A 12,900-nucleotide genomic window follows, 5' to 3' on the forward strand; every position below is an offset into this window, starting at 1 on the left:
ATGAATTGTTTTGGAGCATAACCGATCCAAGATATTTATGCATTTTTCAAACTCCTTTTCTGGATTTTATGTACAAGGATAACTACTGCTATGTGTTAACCATTTATGCTAACTCAGGACTGTAATCCACGGCCCTCCACTAGCATCTTCCAAAGTGGAAGTGGGCTTGTAAAGTGTATTGCATGGCCTATCTGCAGCCTTCCCATCTATTTTGTAGCCTAAGAAACCTTATCCTGTAGTCAGCTCTGTTTTATCTATGACAGAGAGAATCTCAGCTCAAACTGTTTGACAAGCCAATTTACTGAATAAGCTGGTGTCAAACAAGAAGTGAAGGATGAGCCTCCTTTACTGTCACCAGTGTCACCATTCTCCCTCACGAACCTCCTTGTCAAGGTCATATTACCCAAACATCCGGCTGCCCAACCTGGTCCAGCTCTCTCAACACACTTTCTGGGGCTGTCAGCTGGATTCCTGTCACATCCCACACTTATCTTCAGTTCGGATTCCATAATCTCTTCTTCCTTTGGTTCTGACTGTACTCCCAACAATGGCCATCTCTCAAACAGTGAACAAGTACTTGAGGGCAAATCTGCAGTAGGACAGTGCGAGGCATTCAGAAAGGTAGAGGTGGAGGGGTTGGGGGAGCACAGACAAAACAGATTGCTTTTGGGTGAAAAATAGGAACAGCAGGCTCAGAAAGCTGTAGTTTTCTATGAATATTCAGGACTGGATAAAAAGTAAAAAAGAGAGATGTTTCACAGGTACTGTTGTGGAAATTAAATGGACTCGACTCAATTGTTAGCAAGAGCCACCAAAAAGCTTTATTAATATTTTTAACCTCTGCATTGCAGAGAGACTACATGCACTTGACAAAAACTGCCTTGTGCAAGGGCCCTAAGCATAATTCAGAAATTCTTTTGAGGGGGTACTGATAGATATATATAAGATTATGAGGGACATTGACAAGGTAAATAGAAGGGTCAGTAAGAAAGGGACATAATTTGAAAGGCAGGAAACTTTGAGGGGATTTAAGGAAAACCATTAACCATTTTCGCCCAGAGGTTGATGCGGATCTGGAATGTACTTCCTGGGAGGGCAGTTGGGGCAGGTAACCTCACAACCATACCCAGAGCCAGTTAAAACTGGGTTTTTCATGTGTAACATCCTAAATGATCTTTTATTCAAGGATGAAGTGGGGAGTGGACAGGCACTCTGCAAAATCCAGGCGTCAATCTCTCTCCAGAGACTGGAATGCAAGATCTAGCCTAACACTCCAGTTCAGGGCTCAGGGCAAATGATACAATAAACTTGAGGACCTGACAGCCCAGTCATTTGCATGTAAAAGATCCCATTGCACTGTTTGGATAAGAGTGGAGAAGTTATTTCTTGTATCTTGACTTCTATTTAGATTAAACAAGTCCATTAAAAAATAGATCTGTGGTCATTGGCTCATTGTTGTCTGTGGGGATTTGTTATGCACGAAATATAATGTATTTTATTCAATCCTAAAAGGCAATCACATCATCAAGGTGGTGGCAAAGTAGGTCTCCTGAGCAGTGGCCCATCTGCTCTGACTGCTTTGCTTTTTTTTTAACTTGCCTCTTGTGTCAGATGGCATCGGCAAGAAACCCCAGTGCAGACCTCGTGGCAACTGCAAGTGAGCCCCTACTTAGTTTTCTGGGGCGAGCAAGGGGAGTTGGCATTAGAGTGGACAGAGGGGATATGGCGGAGTAGGCCCTGTGGAAGAAAATGTCACCTGACAATTGGCAACATTGTCATTGGTTGGGCCAGACGCTAACGGCAGCGAAGCAGTAGTGGAAAGGCACCACCGTGACATTGAGATGGGCTTAGCAGCAAGAGATGTGACTCTGATGGTGGTGGGCAAGGCACAGGTGATAGTGAGGCGGTGGTGGAGAAGAATTGACCCAGTGCAAAAGCTGGTGCCTGAGGATCGACCTTGATGATGTGATTGCCTTTTTAGGATTGAATAAAATACATTATATTTTGTGCATAACAAATCCCCATCATAGGTTGGGTTTGGCAGTGGCAAAGCGGTGAAGGAGGGATGGTGGTGCAGGCATTGTTGATGATGAACTATCTCTGGACTGATGGACACTGTTTAATCTATATCTTTCTATTTCTTTTCGTATTCTCTTCAAACTGGCAACCGATCATGGCGACTTTACACTGCATTTTTCTCACTATAAAACACACATGACAATAAAATCATTCATTCAATATTTAGAATTGTGAATATATGTTAATATTTTAAAAGTTACAATTACTAGGCTATTTGCTATCTTACTTATGTCACATGTTTATGATTTTGTCCACGTGGGCTCTGATTTACTTCTTTCGCTCTAAAGGAATGAACTGTTGGTGTTTTTCTTCTGCTCACAGAAGATGTGGTCGACAGAAATTTGTGTAGAGAAGCTATCTATCCAGTTCCAGTATTGTGCAACGTTCCGTGTCCAAGAGACTGTGTTCTCAGCAAATGGTCAGAATGGTCATCCTGCTCATATACCTGCTCTGGCAAGAACACCGAGGGTAAACAGATGCGCGCACGCTCAATTCTTGCATACGCAGCTGAAGGTACGATCATCAATCCCACAAACTGGTATACATTCTTTTATGCTGTTTTTGTGAAGAGAACACATTATTAATGATTTAATTAAAACAATAGCTAACATTATCTGCATAAATTTAAACTATTGAAATTATATTCGATGCTATTAATTGAGTTGATTGATTCTTATAATAAGGAACACCTCTCCAGACATTCAGGTGATGAACAAAGCTATGGTTCTACTCATGGCTGCTATGGCATAGGTAGTGCCTATCTCCAGGTCAAAAAGTCCAGGTTTGACCCAGAGGTGTGACTTAACAAGTCTGAACAGGTTAATTAAAAATGCTTAGAGTTACACTCTAATTCTGCACCTTAGTTTTCCGTTTTATCAGGGAATCTACCAAATTATACTTGTCAAATCACTTGATGGTCTGCAAATGTATTGATACACATCAGGTGATGATGATCAAAGAAACAGGAGATGATTTTTCTGCAGTGTTAACTGTCATAATTCCCTTCCCTCCCCTATCAGCGTTCCGCAAGGACCACTCCCTTCGTGACTCCCTTGTCAGATCCACACCCCCCACCAACCCAACCTCCACCCCCGGCACCTTCCCCTGCAACCGCAGGAAATGTAAAACTTGCGCCCACACCTCCACACTCACTTCCCTCCAAGGCCCCAAGGGATCCTTCCATATCCGCCACAAGTTCACCTGTACCTCCACACACATCATCTATTGCATCCGCTGCACCCGATGTGGCCTCCTCTATATTGGTGAGACAGGCCGCTTACTTGCGGAACGCTTCAGAGAACACCTCTGGGCCGCCCGAACCAACCAACCCAATCACCCCGTGGCTCAACACTTTAACTCTCCCTCCCACTCCACCGAGGACATGCAGGTCCTTGGACTCCTCCACCGGCAGAACACAACTACACGACGGCTGGAGGAGGAGCGCCTCATCTTCCGCCTGGGAACCCTCCAACCACAAGGTATGAATTCAGATTTCTCCAGCTTCCTCATTTCCCCTCCCCCCACCTTGTCTCAGTCGGTTCCCTCAACTCAGCACCGCCCTCCTAACCTGCAATCCTCTTCCTGACCTCTCCGCCCCCACCCCACTCCGGCCTATCACCCTCACCTTGACCTCCTTCCACCTATCCCACCTCCATCGCCCCTCCCCCTAGTCCCTCCTCCCTACCTTTTATCTCAGCCGGCTTGGCTCTCTCTCTCTTATTCCTGATGAAGGGCTTATGCTCGAAACGTCGAATTCTCTATTCCTGAGATGCTGCCTAACCTGCTGTGCTTTGACCAGCAACACATTTGCAGCTGTGATCTCCAGCATCTGCAGACCTCATTTTTTACTCACTGTCATAATTCAATGCTGTATAACTGATGATAATATAGAGCCATAGGTTAACAGCAATAACAGAGATCCTTTGGCCCATTGTGTCATGCTGGGCATCAAATCTTTATCTATTCTAGTCCCATTTTCTAGCACTTGGTCCATTGTCTTGTATGCTGAGGCACTTCAAGTATTTATCTAAATACGTCTTAAGTGCTGTAATGGTTCCACCTCTACCACCCTTTCAGTCAGTGAGTTCCAGATACTTATTATTCTCTGGGTGAAAAGATTCTTCCTTAAATCCCCTCTCAACCTTCCCTTAGTCCATTCCCCCTTTAATTAACTCCTCAAAGAGAAAATATTTGTTCCTATCTACCCTACCTATACCACTTGTGATGTTGTACTCCTCAATCAGTCACCCATCAGTCTTCTCTACTGTAAGGAGAATGCCCCAACTATTTAGACTCACTCATAATTGAATCGATCCATGCCAGACAACATCCTGGAGAATGTCCTCTGCCCGCTGTCTACTGCAACAGCACCCTTCCAATAACGTGGTGATTAATACCAGATTCATAAAGTCATGGAGTTCTCACAGCATCAAAAAGGCCTTTCAGCCCATCATATCTTTACTGATCATCAAACATCTACCTATTCTAATCCTATTTTCCAGAAATTGCCTTGTATGCTCTGTTGTTTCAAATGCTCATTTAAATATTTCTTAAATGTCTTGATGGCTGCTTAAGTGCTCCAACTATTGCTAACTAATATACTGCTCCATTATAACCTACCTGCTTTGGTATTCATTGCCTCAACTAATGAAGGCAAGTATCTCATCTGCCTCCTTAACCGAGGTCTTTCACTTTCTTGGGTCCTATCATTCATCATCTATATTACACTTACTGGTAAATATGTTTCATTTATAAAAGTAGCCATCATCTCATAACTGGGTCCTGCCATTTCACCTGTCATTGAATCTTTTTAACAACTAAAATTTAATTCCAGTTGAAGAGCTGTATGTATGTTGAGTGTTGTGAATTTTATGAGTCAAACTGTTTTTAATTCATTCATGGAATGTGGCCATGACTGGGCCAATGTTTATTGTCCATCCCTAATTGTTCAGAGGTCAATAAAGAGTCAACCATATTGTTGTAGGTCTGGAGTCAAACATAGGTCAGAACAAGAGAGGACAGAAGAGTTTTACAATAATGACCATAAAACCATTAGACAGATAATTCTAGAAATTTCTTGAATAGAAGATCCACCATCTGCAATGGTGAGATTGAACTGTGTTTCCCAGAACTTTACCTGGTCCCTGGATTAATAGTCTAGTGATAAAACCACCAGATCATCACCTCCTCAAACAGTATGCATATTCAATAAGTAGGTCTCATAAACTAAATGCAAAGAACTTCCTTTATCAAACATTTCACACATTTGGTTAAATGTAATACAATGACTGGAAATTTCCGGTCTGGTCAGAATCCCCATTTCACAACGCACAACTCCTGTCTATGCTTCAGCAAAGATTGTCTTCCTGTTGGATGGCCTGGGCCTTTTTTTCCCCTCACCACCAATTTTCACTCTCACCACTGGATGATAATTCACGTACAATATTTAACGGGATAACTAGATGGAATTCTTGTTACAAGGCTGGTCTCATTAAACCTATTAACCATTCAGTAATAGATGAAAGAGTTGGGATTATTTTTCCAAATTCACATGTAGGGAACTCATTGGGCTGGAAGTTCTGATGAGTTTTGAAAGTTCGATGTTGGGCCCAAATGAGGTCTCAAGACAAACTTGTTGACAATTGGACTGGTGATGGAGTCCTGCAGGACACAGCCAGCTAACTGACCATCCCTGCACTTTCCATTGAGATACAGACAGTGGATGGGTCCTGAGGCTGGAGGCCCCATCAGAGAACCAGCAACTTTGCAGCTTCAGCAGCTCCTCTCTGAGATTGTATGCTGCTGAGGCAGGTTGGAAACCATGAGGATGCTTCAACGTGAGGCTCCCTGACTGGTCAATACAGAAGGGCTATATTGAAGATTGCTAAAGCTGGACATCAGGGTGGGGGTGAAGCTTCTTTGCAGGATTGAGCACGATTGTAACCCTGCATCCACATGTGTTGTGGACCACTTTAATTTTGATGGCTCCTGGACTTGCTGAAGGAAGGCTACCTCCAGTGAGCTAAGTGTCACCACATATGGTGAGGAACGTTTCTCAAGTGACAAAAATATTCCAGCTTTGTCGGCTGCTCACGTCATTGGAGTGTAGACAGGCAGGAGGCTGGAAGAACACAGCAAGCCAGGCAGCGTCAGGAGGTGCAGAAAAAAAAGTTGATGTTTTGGGTGAAACCCTTCTTCAGGACTGGGGATGGATGTAGGGGGAGCTGCAGATAAAGGGGAAGGTGGGGGTAGGGTGGTGAAGAGAGGCAGCGGGCATGACCTGATTGGTCAGTAGGAGAAATGAATGCGGTTGGTGGCAGGGAGCAGTAGAAGGGAATGGGAGGGGCTGGAAAGGGAGCCAGGGAATGTGGAGGGAGGTTATTGAAATTGGAGAACTTAATGTTGAGTCCTCCGGGCTGTAGAGGGCCCAGGCAGAAGATAAGGTGCTGTTCCTCCAATAGGAGCCGCAGTTTGTCTTGGCAATGGAGGGACAGGCAGGAGACTGAAATGGGCAGCTAATGCTGTTATCATGCCATCATGTAAAAGTTCTTTGATAATGAGAATATTTTATGAAACCATCCTAACAGGGATTGACCCTTTTTTTTGCCCCTAGCTTCCAATCTCCAACCCCATTTCCATGGGTCTGGGAAAATCAAGCCCAGAACATGAACAATTTATTTGCACTCAGTCTGTTTTCCCAGTTAACTAGATTCTTCTATAAGTAGCATTAAAAACAAGTGAACTATCAGTCAATAGAAGACCATTAAATACAAAAACACTTCAAGTATTGCATCTGATCGCCAGCTTATAAATTGCTAACTTTATTTATATTTATTCCAAAATAATGGTGACTTATTGCAGTAAAAAACTTAAGTAAACTTTTACAAAAGTAGTTACAGGACTTCTTGTGATTAAAGTTTGAACTCAAATATGCAGACTGAAATAACTGCACAGATGCCGGTATCCCATCACCAAGTCACCTTTTATTTACATGAGCGCAGTACATGGGCTCTGACCAACCAGCTCAGAGCCAGTCCCTAGAATGAGGAAACTCTCTGAATCTCCTGTTTATATCTATCAGCCAGGGCTGCCTGATTGGCTCAGGTTATCAGCCCCAATCAAGAACCTCATAGTCAGTGAGATCCATTTGACCCTCATTCCAATCACTCCACAATCATTGAGATATCATCTATGAATATAAAAGTTGCAGAAGTCCATATGGTCCATTGAGCCTGCCATTCAATACATTTATAGCCAATGTTGGGATTCAATTCCACTTTCTCATTTGCTCCTCATACATTTTGTTTCCTTGAAAGTCCAAAAATCCCAACCTTAAAAATGTACAATTATGTTACATCTACAAACCTTACTGGCTGGACAGTTTCTATGATTCATAACCCTTTCAGTGAAAAAAGTATCTTCATCTCAGTCCTGAATGATTTACCATTCATCCTGAATTTGTAGTCCCTTGATCCTAGATTCCCTAGCCTAAAAATGTAGCAAGTAACTCACCTTTCATCTCCCCAACATCTGTTCATCATCTACATGTACACATTTTAGGAATTTTGTGCAATATTCACTGTTTTATCTGGATGAATGCAACTCCAACAATGCAAGAAGCTCAACATCGTTCAAAAGAAATCAAAACACCTAGTTGGCACCCTATCCATCACCTTCAAAATTCACTCACTTCACCATTGACTCAGAGATATGGCAGTGTTTACCATTTACAAGATGCACTGCAGCAACTCACTCAGGTTTCTATGACAGCACTTTCCTAACCCATAAGGACAAGCGCTGCAGACACATTATCACTTCCACCTTCCCCTCCAGGAAATACGCACAATATGCTGGAACTATATCGCTGTCCCTCCGCTGTCACTGGGCCACAACCCTGGAACTCTGACTTGACAGCAATTTGGATGAACCTTACATCAACTGCTGCAGATCAAGATGGCATCTCACAACCACCTTCTCAAGGATAATTAGAGCTGGGCAATAAATCTTGGCCTAGCTAATGCTGCCCACATCCCATGAATGAATTGAGAAAACAGCCAGCGAAAACAATAGCTCACTCTGTGCTCTGTCAAGTCCCTTTAGATTAACAAATGTTGCAATGAGATCAACTCTTCTGCTTCAAAGATTACAGACCCAATTTACTCGTCTTCCCAAAGGATAAACCTTTTATCCTGGGACTGGTCCTCTAAATCTTTACTGTACTGTCTCCATTATGAATATATCCTTCCTTCCTCAAAGGCAGAGACACAACCTTGCGCACGGATTCCAGCTGTGGTCTCACCAAAGCCCCTGCCAATTGTAGGACTTGTTTTGAATCCTTACATTCCAATGTGTTTGAAATAAAGGCAGACATGCTTGCTGAACCTGCAGGCTAACTTCTTTTTCTTCTCTTGCCCCATCATCATTCTCTTTCATTGTGGAAAATTAACTCTTCAATTTCACCAAACCACAGACCTTCCTTTTGTCTTTATCCCACTCTCTTGCTGAAAATGTCTCATATTTCCAACTTATTCCAGTTCTCTTGAACGTCCACAAACCTGAATGTTAACTTTGTCTCCACGGAATCTGCCATAATCTGTTGAATATTTACAGCAGTTTTTGTTTTTATTTGAGATCTCAGTATTCTTGTTTTTGATTAGTGCGCTGGCTTTTGTGTTCCGTGCACAAACCTCCATAAGCATTCACATTTACAGGTTCCACAACTTTGAAAAGATATTCCACTTTGTTATTCACATGGCCAAAGTGAATAACTTCACACTTTCTTCGGTGTTGCACACTCACTTAACCTGTCCCGATCTCCATGCAATGTCTTTATATCCTCTTCACACCTTTGCTTAATGTTATTGTCTTGCAGTCTACATCATTAGTATAGGCTGCAAATACACATGATGCCCTAGTATTGATTCTTGATATTAATTAGAACAGCATTGCCACATAAAAATCAGAATCAGTTTACTACAGCAATTGAATAAATGACAACTTGCGTAGTTTCAAGCCAGCTTCATGTGTCTTTTTTTAATTCAGAGCAGTTATTATTTAAATGTGCAAAGTGCCACTAATGTCTTTTGAAAACAGAAATGTTATTTTTATATTATTTGTTTTTGAATAGGAGCAGCACAGTGTCCAAACAGCAGTGCCTTGCAGGAAATACGCAGCTGTAATGAGCATCCTTGTACTGTATATCACTGGCAGGCGGGTCCCTGGGGTCCCTGTATTGAAGACTCGTCTGTAGCTACTCTTAATTCAAGCACCAGCTGGAGTGGTGAGGCAACCTGTGCCGTGGGAATGCAAACTAGAAAGGTTATTTGTATGAGAGTCAACGTGGGACAAGTTGGACCAAAAAAGTAAAGGCACAGTAATTATTAAGTAAAAGTGCAATAATATTTGCTGTGATTTAAAGAAAGCTATATTTTATTATTGACTGAAACGTTAACAGGTCATGAAAGATTACATAGAAATACAAGTCTTTCATTTTTCACTTAAGCTGCAGTAAAGCCAATCATTGATTGCTACAATGATTTGATAAGGTGGCATGATGTTTTTGAACCATATTAATAAGGTTTGAACATATTTTAAGTGTGTTGGTTTAGTCACACTTGAATCCTTTGGAAGTAGGATCTGACTGTTGTGAACTTAAGCTTTGCTGGCAGGATTAAAGTGCAACCTGCATCTAACAAATTTTTCAGTCTAGCAAAATATGCGTCATGGCATTTTAGCAGAGTATACCACAAGAAGAATAGACTATGGGGCAAGTATGAGATATTAGGAGGACTGAGTAGAAACATGATCAAAGATTTATGAATTGAATATTTTTAAGCAAGACTGGCAATATAGAAATGCATTGGTACAATAATTTGTGCTTCACACAGCCAAATTGGAACATGAAAGTGAAGTGGGCTGAAATGGTTTTTCACCAGCAGTGCAAAATATGCTCCTCATAATTCAGTTGTGCATTTGTCATTACCCCAATGTCTTTTTTTTTGGTACATCAATGCTGCTAATTCACAACCAATTTGTTTCAACCTACTAGTCTACACTGATTTTGCTTTCTTGGAATTTGCAGTTTTATTCAGTTCATAAAAACCTAAATTGCTCCTCAGTTGTTATGAACAAAATGTAGATGCAATTATTACAGGCTAAGTACAACAAGGGAATCAGCGCACTTGGTACATATCACGCCGGTGCAAAACTTGCATTTGTGCAGCAACTTTAGCACAGAATAATGATTCAAATTCACACCATTATACTGTATTTAGCAAAACTGAATGCTGAACCAACAATGGAGTTTTTGGAAAGATTGAATTAGATTTTGGTCATGAAAGGAATTTTGCAGCAGGAACTTGAAGAAAGAAAGGGAATTGGAGAAATGGAAAAAGAGGTGAATTTGTGGAAGAAATATGAGTCCTAGTGATGGAAGCAATTGCCACCACTGTTGGGTCAAAGGTAAAGGAAGCGTAGCTGAGCACAGGGAAGCATGCATAATGTTTGAAAGAATGAAAGTTGAGTGGTCATTGCCTTAATGAAAATGTGATCAATGGAGTGAGATTTGGGTCTCCTGAATGGAATGAGCTCAGTGGGGATATAGAGAGAGATTGTCAGAAGCTGGAGTGAGGGGCTTTCATTTGGGCTACAGCAAACAGGAATTTGGAGAGACGTTAGTTTTAGTTGGAAAGCAGAAGGGGGGAAGTAGTAAAAGCAACCAAATCACTGAAGGAGGCCATTCAGCCCAGCTTGCCTGCATCAGCTCATTAAATGAGCATATTTACCGAACACCACTTTCTTGCTGTTTCCTCATATTGTTGCATATTATTTTTATCCAAACAATCATCAAATGCTCTCTTGAATGCCTCAATTGAACTTGCTTCCCCCACACTGCTAGGCAGTCCATTCTGTACCCTAACTACTTGCTGAGTGAAAGAGTTTTTTTTCACACTTCACCCTTGTTTCTTTTGCAGATCACTTTATAAAATGGAAGTTTCAATCTTGATAACAATAAATATTTGAGCTCCTTGCACTTGGTGGAGGTGAGGTTAAAGGGAAAAGTATTTAAAAGAAACAGCTGTTTACTTTCCTCCATTAAAGTCAACTTCAAATTGAAGTTCATCTGGACAGCTGATTGAGTCAAATGTGCTTGACATAGTCTGGTCAGATTGGCTTCAGTGTAAGCCTCAGATCTCCGTGTTCCATAATCTCAAGACTCTCACAATTAAGCAGAGCATCCCTTGTAGAAATGGTTAACACCTGCTGTTTTTTTAATACTTATTTTTGTAAAATGATGGGCCTTACTTGAAACAGGATTGACCTCTAAGATGTAACTGTTACAAAAGTAAAAATAAATCTTGTCTCTTGTGAAAACTTACAATACTTTTTCAACTTCTGAAAATATATCCAAAGCTGACTGAAAACAATTAGGGGAACTGTCTGGCTGGAATAAAACATGCATACATTAAACAGTTTATGTTAATTATAATCATGTGAAATAGCTTCCATAGCCTGGCACATTTGGCTTTCTAAAGAGATTTATACATCATTAAATAGGTTATTGAGAATCATGAAGAAGGAAATTACAATGATAGATGCAGGATTATTAAATCTTTTCTTGCAAAGAGTCTGAGAGTCTGTTTTGGAAGAATTAGATATCAGGAGCTGCTCTCTGGAGCGTTACACTGTCAATCTTAAAATGCAGGCAGTCTGAAAAGTTATGTAAGAAAAGATTCGGACTGTTTTGTGATTACAACCATAATCTCCACCACTTCTCATCAAAAGAAGATTACTTCCATCTAACCATAATTTCTACTTCTTATTAGGTAATTGTTGTAATTCAATTCAAACTTTTATTCTTTAAATTGCTATTGGCTAATGGTTTAAAAATAATTATGAAACAGATATGCCTATGTGTCTTTTTGTGTTGCATTATACATTGCAATGACATGATGATATCTTTAGATGAAACTAATGTTTCCCTCAGGCTACATTAATTTAAAATGCAATTATTTAATTTTAACTTATCTGTATTTACCCACTTACAATTAGACAGTAGTCAGTGATAACACAGGAGTTAACGTGATCTGGATTCTACTTGAGCTCCAAGCTATGGATAAAAGTAATTAAAAACACATCAGAAGGATGTTGTGAAACTTGAAAGTGTTCAGTAATGATTTACCAGGATGTTGCCAGGGTTGGAGGATTTGAGCTATAGGGAGAGGCTGAATAGGCTGGGGCTGTTCTCCCTGGAGCGTTGAAGGCTGAGAGATGACCTTATAGAGGTTTGTAAAATCATGAGGGCTATGGATAGGATAAAAATACAAGTTATTTTCCCTGGGTGGGGGGAATCCAGAACTAGAGGACATAGGTTTAGGGTTAAAGGGAAAATATATAAAAGGGGACTAAGGATCAACTTTTTCATGCAGAGGGTGGTGTGTGTATGGAATGAGCTACCAGAAGAAATGGTAGAGGCTAGTACAATTACAATATTTAAAAAGCATCTGGATGGGTATATCAATAGGAAGGGTTTAGAGGGAAAAGGGCCAAATGGTGGCAAATAGGACTAGAATAGGTTGGGACATATGGTCGGCATGGACGAGTTGGACCAAAGGGTCTGTTTCCATGCTGGACTTCTCTATGACTTGACCATTCAATGGTGAATGTAGGTTTGTCCTGATTATTACACGAATATTAATCCATTGTTTCCAGTTAGCCCCACTGACTACTTAGCTTAGATTATTTGCAAATTTCATTGCATCAATTAGATTAAAGGAAGTCTGTATTCATTTTAAGAGTGATTTCATTTTCCATGGCATAGGG

At 41.0% G+C, this 12,900-nt stretch overlaps 1 protein-coding gene across 1 annotated transcript in view; it reads left to right on the plus strand.

The window, feature by feature from the left end:
• Positions 1 to 12,900, plus strand: part of LOC132815685 (thrombospondin type-1 domain-containing protein 7A-like) — a 398,166-nt gene that overhangs the window by 275,927 nt on the left and 109,339 nt on the right. The window contains exons 7-8 of the mRNA XM_060824741.1: positions 2,401 to 2,592; positions 9,206 to 9,440. Coding sequence (XP_060680724.1) covers positions 2,401 to 2,592; positions 9,206 to 9,440 — 427 coding nt within the window. The remainder of the gene's footprint in view (positions 1 to 2,400; positions 2,593 to 9,205; positions 9,441 to 12,900) is intronic.

The sequence above is a fragment of the Hemiscyllium ocellatum genome, chromosome 5 (genome assembly GCF_020745735.1).
Source record: "Hemiscyllium ocellatum isolate sHemOce1 chromosome 5, sHemOce1.pat.X.cur, whole genome shotgun sequence".
Classification (NCBI taxonomy): Eukaryota; Metazoa; Chordata; class Chondrichthyes; order Orectolobiformes; family Hemiscylliidae; genus Hemiscyllium; species Hemiscyllium ocellatum.